At 49.2% G+C, this 14100-nt stretch overlaps 1 protein-coding gene across 11 annotated transcripts in view; it reads right to left on the reverse strand.

Annotated features, from left to right (window-relative positions):
- HNRNPM (heterogeneous nuclear ribonucleoprotein M) overlaps positions 1-11942 on the reverse strand; it is a 37121-nt gene extending 25179 nt beyond the window's left edge. For 10 of the 11 annotated variants that reach the window (XM_046684971.1, XM_046684967.1, XM_046684973.1 and 7 more), the window contains exons 1-2: positions 11791-11942; positions 2566-2735 (exon numbers count right to left, since the gene is read on the reverse strand). In XM_046684971.1, the coding sequence (XP_046540927.1) occupies positions 2566-2735; positions 11791-11903 (283 nt within the window). In that variant the 5' untranslated portion in view covers positions 11904-11942. Of the gene's footprint in view, positions 1-2565; positions 2736-11790 lie in introns of those variants that run through there. The other variant, XM_046684972.1, reaches the window with a different exon arrangement.
- Positions 11943-14100: the final 2158 nt, after the last annotated feature.

The raw sequence follows: 14100 nt of genomic DNA on the forward strand, positions 1-14100 counted from the left end.
TTAGAAAAGCTCCCGCCTGCCACCCCAAAGCCACTCCTCTAGTTGTGAGAGGTGGTAATGGACAGCGCTGCGGCACCAGAACATTCTTCAGATAAGTTCAGGACAACTAATTCTGGCTCTTATTCCCCTAGCTTCCTGAAACAGGCCAGGATTCCATCAGGGACAGACTCTTCAAACGCAGGCTGATTAGAGCGGTTGGATTCTGACAGCCCAAATCTCTGGTTTGTCCACTCCAGAGATCATCTTGAGACTGCAGTTTTTAGAAAGTGCCTCTATGTGCAATTTTTTTCCTGTGCCACAACAGATTGTCAAAAACCTTAAAACTTATTTGCAACAGATTTCAAATAATTACTCCAGATTTCAAATAACCATTTAAACACATTTATGGTAAACCAAAACACGAATAAAAATATATATTTAAACCTCATAATGAAAATAATAACAACATTTCTTAAGGAGTCATATGTACGTAACCACAGTAAATTTCTTTGGACCTCACATACTGAATATAAGCATAACCGTAAAAAAATTACCTTTCTCTTATGAATCCTTTTACCCACAATTCAATACTGCAATAATTTAATTAAACAGAAAAAGTAATTAATTTAACCTGTACAGGGGAGCGCTAAACAAGAACATTTTAAGGTTTGTTAAAAATAACTGATTTACTGCACACCTGTAATTCTAAATTACACCACCAAAAATACACTGCAAGGGCTGAGCCAGGGCATTCGGAGTAGAATGCCAGGGGAATATGAGAACCAGTTTGGACGTATCCAAATAAACCACCAGGCTGGCTCCACGCTTCGTACAGTGCAAGATAGGAAATTGAGGCGAACTGCGTCTACATCCAGAAACGCCATGGCTGCTGCTGCTACCAGCTTTCAGGCTTCCAAAACTGAAGTACTGAATGGTAAAGCAGTGAAAATGTCACCGACTTTATCCATCATGTCCCAAAACTGGTTCACACACTCCTAAAAATGAAAAAATAATTGGCCGGCAATCTCTTACACAATTCTAACAATTGCGTTTTCAAAACCACATTCCTGGTTCTTGGAACTACTATACCTTATTAGCAATGGCAGTATCAATTCAGCGGTTCAACCAAATCACGAGAACACAAATTTGGGGGTTATTCCAAAAACTAATTCGAATGAGACCCAACTGTACTGTACAGAAATTCTAAGCTTGTATTGAAGCAGCAGTCCCAAAAACCAAGAACACTGCATCTGGGATGCCACGTGACATGCCCTTCAGACATAAAGAAGAGACTTCCCTCTTGCCCTAGGAGCACTGGCAGGAACGATTTGGCCGATCAAGGCAGGAAAACAAATCTCACACCAAAACGGTTTTCCATCCGTGTTATCTGGAGAAGTACCACATGGGAGCAGCCTACATGACTGTACAGAGGTTCACGGTGCCCAGGGCTGCCGACGTGTCGTGGTCGAGTTAAGTAATGGGACAATGATCACAGTGGGCCATTCATAATTTCAAAACCCCACGCTGGGAGCACCAGTACACATCCCAAAATGGCCTATCCAAGTGGCATCTCTATCACTGAAATGTTAATCATTTGACAAATCAAGCTCAAATCTCTTTTCATTATGAATGCTCCAGAAAACCAATACCTTTCAGTCCTTCAAAAAGACTCCATTTAAGGGTGATTTGATGCTAGGTTTCCCTTGAGGGTGGGGGTGAGAGGGAGACCTCCAGGCATTAGACAAATTGTTCCCCAGCAATAGTTTTGTCTAAAGCAGGGCTGAGCAATCTCTTTAGCCCTGAGTGCCACCAGCAGGGCCAAGAATCAGGAAAGGAAGGCAGGCAAAAGCAGCAGCAGGAGAGTTTGAAGAGAGAGATGACACGTGATGTGCACAGGGGGGTGAGGCAGAGGACCATGGGGGCAACCAAGCTCCTCGGACCTCCTGGTGGCAGCAGAGCGCCAGGTGCTTCTCCTGCCCTCGGCCAGAATGTGGACCCCTGGGCTGGGACTGCCATGCCCTGAAGGCACCACGTGGCACAGCAGATGCCTTATTCTGAGCTCTCCAATTGCCAATCTACTCTTTCTTCCCCCCGCGAGGGAAAAAGCCTCAGAGTTTAAATACAAGCTAATGTTTTATAATTTAGAAAATCTGAGCAGCACAAGCTCCAGCTACCAAATTTTGATCCCAGGAAGACATCCACAAAATTTAAACTACCTTCCTGCCAGAATTAAAAAGCCAAAAAAGAATGAAAAAGAAAAGCAAAAATCTCTCCTGTCATATATAAAGAATTCGAAAAATTTCCTCCACACACAGAGGCTCCCCTCAAGCTTACTCGAAGCCCTATTGACCATATTAAGCCAGTAAAATCATTTGTAGGCCCGGGGACCCTACAAACCACCCTGCTGGACACACAGGTGCATGACCACAAAAAAAGTAGGCTGGGTAGGAGGCTGAACTGCCAACCCTGGACAGAACACATGCTCTACCCAGAAGAGCTTCCAATGACAAAAAATAACCAAGGAATTAGCCACAGGAGAGATGACACAGCGACCTTCTTACCCTACTCAGCCACCAGTACCATTACCTTTTTCTTTAACCAGGTCTTTAAGTGACTGCCATTTCACATCAAAAGGGATGTTTGTAATGAAGGCTCTGTATCTCTTAGTTGGATTGGCATACGGCTCAAAGCGATTGCCTCCTCTTTTTATGTTTTTCTCCTTCCTCTTCTCATTCTGAGTAGGTCGTTCTCCTTCACTGAATTCAAGAGAAAAAAAAAACGGAGTCCATATGTTAGCACAATATGAAAGACAATATTTGATTTGCCAGGTTTACAGCTCCACACAGTTACAGATGACACAAGACTAATATTGATTTTGATTCGAGACATTCAGACTAAAGTGCTCCATAGAGCAGAAAATGGCAGTAGTGCGCTCCCTGAAATCCACCTATCGAGGGGCTGGCCCCACGGTCTTGTGGCTAAGTTCAGCGCACTCCGCTTCAGCAGACCGAGTTCAGACCTACAGCACTCATCAGCAGCCATGCTGTGGCGGTGACCCACATACAAAATAGAGGAAGACTGGCAGAGACGTTAGCTCAGGGTGAATCTCCCTCAGCCAAACAAAAACAAAAACAAAAGCAACCACTCACCTATTTAGAAACCACTCCCAAGAAAAATATGCTCTCCCAAGGCCTTTGCCCACTCCTATGGGGCTCTAACAGATAGGGCAGCGAGAGGCCACCTCCCTGCCCGAGGGGCTTTAATTCCAAGACAGAACAGGAAAAGAGAAGGGAAGCCTTCACAGATTTCATGGTACAGAAATGAGGTGGTGCACACAGGCCCAACCAATGTTAGCTTCACAAATAAAAGTGCCTTTTGTTGTGGGAAAAAAAAGTTTCTTTAAAGTGGGAATGTAAGTGGTGCAGCTGCTACAGAAAACTGGCAGTTACTCAGAAAGTTAAAACATGTAATCACCATAAGACCCAGCAATTCCATTCCTAGGTGTGCACCCAAGGGAACCGCAGGCAAGGACTCAGGTACCTGCACACCAACAGCAGCATTATTTGTAACGACCAAAGGTGGAAACAACCCATGTCCACCAACAGACGGAACAAACGAACTGTGGCGCATCCACACAACAGAGTATCATTCAGGCACAAAGAATGAGGTGCTGGCACGCTGCAACACAGATGAGCTCTGAAAACGGCATGGAAAGCGCAACAGGCCAGACACACAGAAAGAAAAGAAGAGCAGCGGTCACCAGGGACTGCGGGGGGGTGGGAACGGGGAGTCACTGTTTAACAGGGAGTGGATAGTGGCACACTGCACAACGTTGTACTTAATGCCACTAAATTGGAAAATGGTCAAAACGGCAAATTTTACATGTATTTTACCACAATAAAAAAATTTTTTTCAAGAGAAAGAAACCATTCTGTACACAACCCTACTACCCTGAGCCCGGGAAAACCCAAGTCTGAGCAACCCTGGTAGGCAAAAGAGGGCAGGCAAACAAGCCCGCAATGAGCAAAGAGGTGAGGATGCTTTCTGGCACTGGCTTTCCCGTCATATTCTTCACCTTTGTGCGTGAGGCGCCTCTGTTGAGGTAACATTTCATTTCTAAGCACTATAAACACAAATTTGGCTTCGAGTGGGACATGAAAAACATTTCATGAGAAATGTAGACATCCAAAGCACAGAACCAGACATCAGGCTGGAAGCCCAGGCCCCACAACAAAAGGCCAGGGTGTGCACAGCCAGCGCAGGGGCCAAGTTCAAGTTCAGCCCCCTTTGGCTACAGGTAGACACCTGGGAGAGCTGACCAGGAACAAACACCAGGGGAGTGGCAGCCACAGGAAGTTCTTATCAGGGCCCTGAGTCCTGCGCTTCCTGCTCCCAAGCCCTATCCTTCCATCAGTGAGCATCCAGCAACTCCACAGATTCTAGCAGACTTTGTGATCCACGACAAAAACGGAAAAAGAGAAAGCTAAGACCATGGTACTGATGATTTCTAAAACTACACTTAATTAAAAGGGTGATCTTTATTCTACCGTGGAAGACCGTGTGGGGGAAGGGTTAGTGTTCAAACACCCGATGGTGGCTGGACAACTTGAACGTACGTACTTGGAAAAATTACAAAGTTAGCACGTCTTTGTAGTCCTTAAAAGTTTTTTTACTGGTCCTCATATCCAAACACAAGGGTGCCAAGTGGCAACCCAGTGAAGGTGTCATTCCAGACAAAACTAAGGAAAGCCACTTCCTCCATGAGCTGAACTACACCAACAGGCAATAATGGGCTTCCTCCTCACAGGCTGGCAGATGAGGGGGTGTGGCCGCTCCTCGAGCCCCAGAGCTCTTCCCCCAGCTTCACAACAGACCCTCATCGGGCGGCTGCATACCACAAGCCGATCTCAGAGGGAAACCCTCAACTGTCACCCAGGCCACCTGTCTACTCCTTAGGCAAGCCCTAAACCAGAATCTGCTACACAGAGCATAACTGCCAAGGAGTCTTTTAGCAGATGAGGAGGAAAGCAGGAGCAGAAATTCATAAAATGTAGATCAATCTACATTTCCTGGACCTACAGTGGACAGAAACGTATTTTAATGTAACTAGTTTTTTGTGAAACCCCAATATTCTATGACTTACAATAAAAAACATCCTTCTGACACAGGGTCCATGCCACAGTAATAGTTCCCGTCTGTGTTTTCACCTACTAGTTACAAATGTACAAATAACTAAGTACAGCCAGAGCAGGTAACAAAGTGTCTAAACAACAGTATGCGATGGACCGGCTGCATTATTACTGCTAAGAGCAAGCGGCCCAGCTGCCGATCTGCCGATCGAGGCTGGGTATCTGCTCTGGGGTTAATCCCCATCACGTGGCTCACAAGGATTATGCCCGGGGGAGGGCACAGCACCACTGCACCCGAATCCTTCTCTGGCTGACCATTTCCTCCCTCCAAGAAGGTTCCTCTAGGCAAAGGGTTAGAACTACCTCTGGTCACTGGGAGCTTCTTAAAAAATTGACCTTTTCATGAATCTAATGATCACCATCAACGCTGTTCTTGGTGTTCTTGAATTATAGAGAACCACCCTTAAGGAAATCCCACTCACGTACAGAAGATGTGACAGTTTAAGCACGGTGTCCTGAAAAGTCCATTTAAAAACTGTCCAATGTTCTCGTCTTTACTGTAAAATTAGAGAAATATTCTTCTCTAGCCCTAAAATATATGTAAAACAACTCTGAAAATCTTTTAGAAGTACGTTTTTATAGGTGGATTATAATTTAGCAACACTGATAAGATAAACTGATTTATCCTAAATACCCCAAATTTAAAACACTATAGACATTAAAAATTTTATGTTAAACACACCCTAGCACATGAGCCAATCATCCACAGCTAGATACTCACCCAAGAGAAGAAAAGCATTTATCAATACAAATGCTTCTACCCGAATGCTCATGACGTCATCTGTAATATCCCCAAACAGGAATTCTAAATGTCTACTAACAAGTAAATGAATAAACAAAATTGTAGTATATGCATACACTGAAATACTATTCAACAAAAAGTAATGAACTACACGCAATACGGATGAATCTCAAAATAAATAAACTCAAAGAAACCAGACCAAAAAAAAAGAATACATATGGTATGATTTCATCATATAAAACTCTATATGTGAAAAAAATCCAATCTGGCAAACTAATCTGTATCAGGGTTTCTCAAGCTCAGCACTACTGACATTTTGGCCACATAATACTGCTGGTGGGGGGCTGCCCTGTGCACTGTTTAGCAGCATCCCTGACCCCTACCTAGAGATGCCAGTAGCAACTCTACCCCTCAGTCCTGAAGGTGAAGATGGAAAATGTCTCCAAGACACTTCCCAATGTCCCCCGGAGGGAAAAAAAAAAATCACCCTGGTGAGAACCACTGAGGCATACTGATGAAGAGCAGATCCATGGATGCCCAGGGGTGGGGGAAGGCAGCACTCAGAGGATTACAGGGGGGCAAGAAAAGCCTTCTGGGGGCTAAGGCTATATTTATTGTATATATCATATGGACATATTTATTGACTCAGTGAGGGGTTCATATACTGACACTCATCAAACTACATTTCCAATGTGTGCACTTTATTGTGCCAATTATACAATACTGTTTTAAAAGTTTCGACTCATGATTGTTAAATCTTTTTTTTTTTTTTAGATTTTTTGGTTTTTTTCCCCCTTTTTTCTCCCCAAAGCCCCCGGTACACAGTTGTACATTCTTCGTTGTGGGTCCTTCTAGTTGTGGCATGTGGGGCACTGCCTCAGCGTGGTTTGATGAGCAGTGCCACGTCCGCACCCAGGATTCGAACCAACAAAACACTGGGCCACCTGCAGCGGATCTCGAGAACTTAACCACTTGGCCACGGGGCCAGCCCTCATGATTGTTAAATTTCAATCCTAACTCCAATAACCTGACTTGTAACTCCAATATAGAGTAACAAATTTGTAATCTTTCAAAGAAACTGAAGCCACAATAAGCTTCTACCTAGGCCAGCTAAATGTCTTACCAATATCCTCCTTGCTAACCAGTTCTCAGTTCTCAATTGCCAATAAACACACCATCTGACTGATTCTGGCATCCGGTCATCCACTTGATGTTCTAAATAGACCTAATAAAATAAAGACTTTTTCTGACATTCTGTCAACCTATTTCACAGTATATCGATAAAAACAAGCCTAATATACCTTAAGTACCTTCCAAGTCATTAAAACAAGATTAATTATGTTTAATATAGCTTTGGAATTGTCTGACAGCATTCTTTGAAAACTGGTAATTTATCATGTTACTGCTCCACCATCCTAGAATTATACTGTACATAAAGATAAAAAAAAAAAAAGCCCGAGTGCCCACTCCACAAAGAACTGCTACGTGCCTGTGTGAATCCCTGAATCCCCACCCTCTTAGGCCTCCACGGCATTCCCACATACAGCACTCTCACGACTCTCAGTTTGTCACTCAGGAGTGTAGCTTAAAATGGCAAGCCCGATGCCCTGAGATCCTGACCACATCTCCTGAAGGAAGTGCCCCCTCCCCAAAGCCCCCTGAGAACCTTCCCTTATGTAAAATGATTCTGCACAGAAATCCTTTCAACCCTGAGCTCCTCTAATGCATTTAAGATGTGGAGAGCACTATTCATAGCACTCTTCTAGCTGCCCGTCTACCACTTAACTACCCACGTGACTCAAGCTCTTCACCGCTCTGGTTCTTCACCAGCAAAACCAGCATAACTAACCTATTTCCATGGTAGCTGACAGGGATGCTGCGAGAACCAACAGCCTAACAAAAAGCAGCTGGTAAACGCTCAGCACGGTATCTCAGGGAGCAGTACTACAGGTGACTAGGGCCCATATGTCGGTCCGAGCCCCAACGTCACCATCTCTCTGCTAGGCCTCCGTTCCTCCACCTGTAAAAGGTTACTATCCACGCTGACGGGTCTAAAGAGAGACCTGGCACACAGTCACTGAGCCGACGGCCTATTTGTGTACCAATAATTTTCTTGAGGGGATAGGGAGGGAGCCTGATTCAATCCTGGCCTTCCACTGTGGCATATGCTGATGAGGCTTTAAAACAAGCCCACTGGCTGAGGCAGCCCAGGCGTGGTACTCATTACAGACCACCAAAGGAGCAGCTCAGCTTTCAACCTCACCACTGCAAAATATGGTCCCGGGAAAGCGCATGTGAGAGTCCCGGAGAGAAACAAGCTCACTCCTCTTTGTAGACTAGTGTCTCTGCCTGGCCATGAATAAAATCAAAGAGCAAAGGGAAAGCAAAGAGCTGGCAGCACGCATTTGATCAACCCAGAGGCCCCACTCTAATCTGGGCTCACAACCTAACCTGCTTCAAAAATGCCTTCTGCCAAGGACACAATCACTTTGTAAAGTACAGCAAACACTCAAATCACTGCAACGCAGAGAATCTGGTTTAAATAAAACACTTCAAGTGACTGTGTTTAGTGAGAGGTTACCAGGGCAGCATCCTGGAAGCAGCTAAGGCCCTGGAGTCAACACGGCCTCCCCCAGACTCTGGGTCCATTTCCTGAACCTGAGTTTTCTCAACAGCTTAAGAAAAACATTTCTCAGTTACAAAACAAAGTTGACATTAACATTACCTCCCGGGCAATCTACACTAAACATAAACGTTTTATTTTTTGAATGACCAATCCATCTCTCAGTTTTCTGATTCAGCCATAACATTACTACGGAAGGACAACAGGTTATGTCATTGATTTTAAATATATGGTTCAACCTTTATTTAAAAATAAAAAAGAAACTCAAACCTAAACTGATATATTCCTCTAAAATGAATGCTTTTTCTCCCTGACTAAATATATTCCAACTCTGAATCTTGACTGACTTTAGATGGCATACATTTCTCATCAAAAGAAAGCAAATCCTGGGGCCAGCCGGTGGCGCAGCGGTTAAGGTTAAGTTCACATGTTCCGCTTCAGCGGCCCGGGTTCGCAGGTTCAGTTCTCGGCCATGGACCTACGCGCTGCTTCTCAAGCCACGCTGCCGCAGGCCTCGCACATATAAAGTACAGGAAGATGGGCTTGATGTTAGCTCAGGGCTAATCTTCCTCAAAAAAATAAATAAATAAATAAAATTTCCTGCTCTCACACCCTGGAGAAAAGTAACTGCAAAACAAGCTTCCTATCTCGGGCCGTCCCTCAAGGCTGCCAGCTCCCTACCTTTTCTGCTTACAGCACACACTCCACTCCTGCTGGACACAAAGGTCAGAAGAACCAAGTTTCACTCACTCTCCATCCCTCCAGGGCTTTCAAGATAAAGATCTAAATTCCTCAGCCTGCAATTCCTCCCCCACCAGCAGGCCCCCAGTGTTCCAGCATTAAATGCTACAGCGGCCTCAGCTCTCTATAAATATGCAAAGCATATCCACAAGTCCCCAGCCTTTGGCCCCTCTCCTCTTTGCCTCTCCCCAGTCACCCTCTTTCCTCCTCCTCCTCCGGAACACCTCCCAGCCCCAGGGGTTCGGCTGGGGGGAGGGGAGCCCCTCCCTGCCCCCTACCAGGTAACTCCCTTACTTCAATCACAGCATAATTACATTACTACGAAAATATTAACTCGCCTCTCCTCTGGGCATGGGCTTTATTCTAAAGAGATTCATAAGCCAAAAAAAAAAACAAAAAACAAAAAACCCACACAGTTTTCCACTGGCCCTATGAAATACAGCTAAGTGTTGCTAGTTCCCTGAAATATCCTCTATTAAGCAGCCCTAGACTCTGAGGTTCTTTCCAACAAGGGCTATTTTCTCTCTAAAACCTTCAGGCTTTCTAATGGTCTATGTGTTGCGTTTGTCAAATGAATCTGTCACAAAATGACTATTTGAAAACGGACAGTGGAAAACAGGAAATTTGAAACATGTACCCCAGATGCTATAACCCATAACTAATTCGCCTTCTCCCCTAGCACGGTTCTAGCAGCAGTCCCTCCTGAGATAACTGCTTTGAAAGAAAAACACGGGAAATAAATGTATCTTAAAGGCCTCCTTTGGGGCCGGCCTGGCGGCACAGTGGTTAAATTTGCACGTTCTGCTTCAGCAGGGCGGAGTTCACCGGGTCGGATCCCGGGTGCGGACATGGCACCGCTTGGCACGCCATGCTGTGGTAGGCGTCTCACATATAAAGTAGAGAAAGATGGGCACAGATGTTAGCTCAGGGCCAGTCTTCCTCAGCAAAAAGAGGAGGATTGGCAGCAGATGTTAGCTCAGGGCTGATCTTCCTAAAAAAAAAAAAAGACCTCCAAAAATGGCCGTCAAATCCTCCTGGGCTCCCCTAGACAGACGACGGAAAAAGTCTAAACGAACACATCCCCTTGCAGAGTTTTCGACAGGAAAGTGCTGGGCACCCTTCCAGGCTGCCATTCTCTTGCCCTCCGAGGACCAGCAACCACGGCACTCTGCGCCTCCCCACCGACGGGGAGAGGGTTTACCAGCACCGCCCGTCATCCGCCGAGCGCTCGGTGACACAACGCGCTTTAACCACATTCACTTCCAATCTCCACGAACTCCGGTTCCGCGCACTAGACATTTGCGGGAAGGCGAAACCCTAAGAGACACAACGTGTAACAGAAGTTTCCAGGAGCTGGGGACGGGGGGGGGGGGGGGGGGGGGGGGGGGGGGTTTGGGGAGTCACTGTTTCACGGCTCGTGTGCTCGGGGTGACGGAAAAGTTCTGGACGTGGGACAGTGGCAACGGCCACAACAAAAAACACAGTGCACCCAATGCCGCTGAACCGTCCCCTTAAAACGGCCCAAAATGCCAATTTCACGTTACGCACACGTTACCACAATTTAAAAAAAAGAAAAGAAAAGAAAAGAAAACTGGTGGGAAGTCACGTGCGCCCAGCCTTCCCCCCGCCTCCCCCCACGGGCGCCGGTCAGGCCGACACGTCTCCCCGCGTCTCCCCTCCAGGTGACTGTCAGCACGACGAGCGGGTCTCGCGGGGGCGCAGACGAGGCTCTAAGGCTTGGAGAAAACTTTGAACAGCCAAGGGCCGGAGTGGGAGCCCCAGGCGGGCCTCGCAGAGGTGACGGAGCCCGGGAGCGGGTGAGCCCGCGCGAGGATGTAGGCTCTCCCCCGGGAACACGGAAGAGGACGTTTCTCGCTTTTTTTTCTTTCCTGCTCTTTGTTGGCTGCGCAGGGCCGATCCCCGCACCAACGCCTCCCGCGCACCTGGGAGGAGGCGGGCGCCGGGGGCCCGGGGCGGGGGAGGGGACGCGGGGGCGCCCCGAGAGGCCTCGCGGTCCTTCCCGGTTCCCACGCGCCTCCGCCACCGTTTACCGGGCCGACCACGCGCGAAGCCCCCCACGCGCGCGCTCGCTTCCCTTCCCTGCCCCCCCCCCAGTAGCCGGAGCGGGAAACTGAGCCCCCAGTCGATATTGGGGGGCGCGGGGAGGTAAAGCCACGCGCCCAAGGTCACCCGACAGGCGGGCAGGCCGCGACCGCGGGGTCCCTCCGGCGCCGGGCCCGCGCCATCATCCCCGAGCGCACAGGCAGGGCCCGAGGCCTCGGCGTGGGGTCGGCCCGGCCCGGAGGGCCCCGGGGACCTGAGCCCGAGCCCCGGGAGGAGAGAGCGGCGCCGCCGGGCCGCCCGGCGTCACCCCTGGCGGCCGCGGCCGCCACCGCCGCGGGCAGGCCCCGCGGGAAAGGCCCCGGCCGAGGCCGCGCCGGGGGAGGCCGCCAACAGACCTAACGGGGCCGCCGCGAAGGCGCCCGGCCCGGGACGCGGAGCCGCGGGCTACTCACCCCTTCGGGCCCGGAGCCCCGTTGCCGCTCGGCACGCCGGGCGCGCCGCTCTCCTCCTCCATTTTGGGCTCTGTCGCCGCCACCTCGGCCGCCGCTTCGACCCCTGCCGCCATTTTCTCCGCGTCTGGGCTTTGTGTGAGGGAGCCGGCTGCGCGGCGCTGCGCCTGCGCGCTCACGTGACCCGGCGCGACCAGTAACGCCTGCGCGCGCCGCGACCGGCTCCCGCCTCGTCCCCGCCCGCCCCAGGCCACGCCCCTGCTCCGGGCCACGCCCCCGCCGCGCGCAGGCGCAGACCGGCCGCTGGGATCCATTCATTCCCGCAGCAAATTCAGGTTGGGCGCCTTCGTGATGCTCCACCGGTTCCCCAGGCCTCGTGAGGGAGGCATCTCCCCACACCCGACCCGGACACCCGGACTTCGTCACTCCCAGCTTTCTGTAATCAGAGGTGGGGAAGAGGGGCAGCGAAAGTTCTGTTTACTAAAAATATGAAGGAGTCAGCCAGGTAAGGAGGGCAGGACACGGACGGGCCAGGCAGTAGAGCTGGAGTGCAAAATGCTGTCTCTACGCAAGGATCATCCTGCACCAGGAATATCTGGGCTGTGTCCGACCTGTCTCCCTACCACGTTGGGGGCTCCTGGGTGCACATCCCGTGGCCTGAATCTCTCGCTGAACCTATCAACCAACAAACAAAACGCATGGCTGAGAACTTCGTATGTGCTCGCGGATGTTTCTTGAGCGAATGAACAAGCAGGAATCCAAATGTGATGGGAGAAATGAGCTAGACGCCAGGTGATCTCATTAACCTTAACCGGGGCTCCTTCCTGCCTGATCCTGGCTGGGTGCCTTTGCCTGAGGGCTCGGCTCCGTCCCCAAACTGGATTTCAGGGCTGTTACAGGCTATGGCCTGGGGCAGCCACGTGGCCCGGGAAGAGACCAGAGCGCAGGGGCACATTCAGAGGCCTCAGGCTCCCTTCCCCAGCAGCACCCCCTCTCCCTGGTGTCTCTGGAACTTTGAAATGCTTCACTGGATCTCACAGAAGTTCCCATCTACCACCAAACTCGAGGCTTACGAAGGGAAAGAGGGTTTTTTCCCCCTCCTCTCTCACAGAATGACTACATTTCATCAGGCTCTGGGGAATATGTCACCTACCACACCCTCCCAGCTGCTTAATTCTGCCTGGTGATTCTGAGCCAGGGTTGAGAATTTCAGGACCAGAGAATAAATCCACCTGGTAGCTCAGTGGAAAGAGACCAGCTCCATTCCCACATACTTCCCAAACTCACCTGCCCCCCAGAATTCCCTTCTCCTGCCCATCTTCAAGCCCCTCCTCCCACATCACCTCCTGAACCAGCCCCCCCCCCATACCAACCTTCCCTTCCTCCATGGCCCCACTGGATTCATTCTGTCTCAGTTTACCTTCCTCCTCTAGCCGAGCTCAGAGATGGCAGAAGAGGCCACAGCAGACTCAGAATCAGGGAGGCGTCCCAATGCAAAACAGGAGGAACAAGAAGCCACCTGTCTGATCCTTTCTCCCACAGTGGGTGTGACAGGAGATCAGGGACAAGCCAGGCCCTGGTTGTGAGACAAACTCTCTTCCAGGCTGGACTTCTACGGGCTGGCTGACATAACCCAACTGTGCCCAGATCCTGGGTTTTGCTATCTCTTGAACTAGTCTTTCCTTCACACTTTCCTTTTCCTTTAAAGGCATGTTTTAAAATTGTGCCTCACATCTCATGTAAATATATGCAAATATGTGTAAAGTAAATATATGAAAACTTATTGTAAAAAATAGGAGGATGATGCTATTCAAGTATAAATTCAGTCGCGCACACTGCCAAAGGCTGAGCCTGAGGCTTGCTCTCTCTTTGCTCGGGTTAAGGGTCATTTAACACAGCCTAGCAGCGCTGGTTCCGATCCTGGGCGGGGACATGGCACCGCTCATCAGCCCATGCTGAGGCAGCTTCCCACATGCCACAGGTAAAAGGACCCACAACTAAAAAAATATACAACTATATACTGGGGGGGGGGGGGGGGGGGGGGAGAAGAGCAGAAGAAAACCAAGAAGATTGGCAACAGTTGTTAGCTCAGGTGCCAATCTTAAAAAAAAAAAAGACAGCCTAGCCCAAGCTACAACGGTCTCCTCGATGTAATTGAAAGGATTAGAAGAGATTTGCAAAGGAAACAGCTCTTTTCACGATGGCATATCCTGGGGCCTCCTGACATCATCTCCAGGGGCACTGCAATCCAAAGTTGGCCTGAAAGAGGTGGGTGCCAGGCCTGTGTAGAGAGGCGAGCTGCCATGGCCAGAA

This window comes from Equus quagga, chromosome 14 (genome assembly GCF_021613505.1).
Source record: "Equus quagga isolate Etosha38 chromosome 14, UCLA_HA_Equagga_1.0, whole genome shotgun sequence".
Taxonomy (NCBI): Eukaryota; Metazoa; Chordata; class Mammalia; order Perissodactyla; family Equidae; genus Equus; species Equus quagga.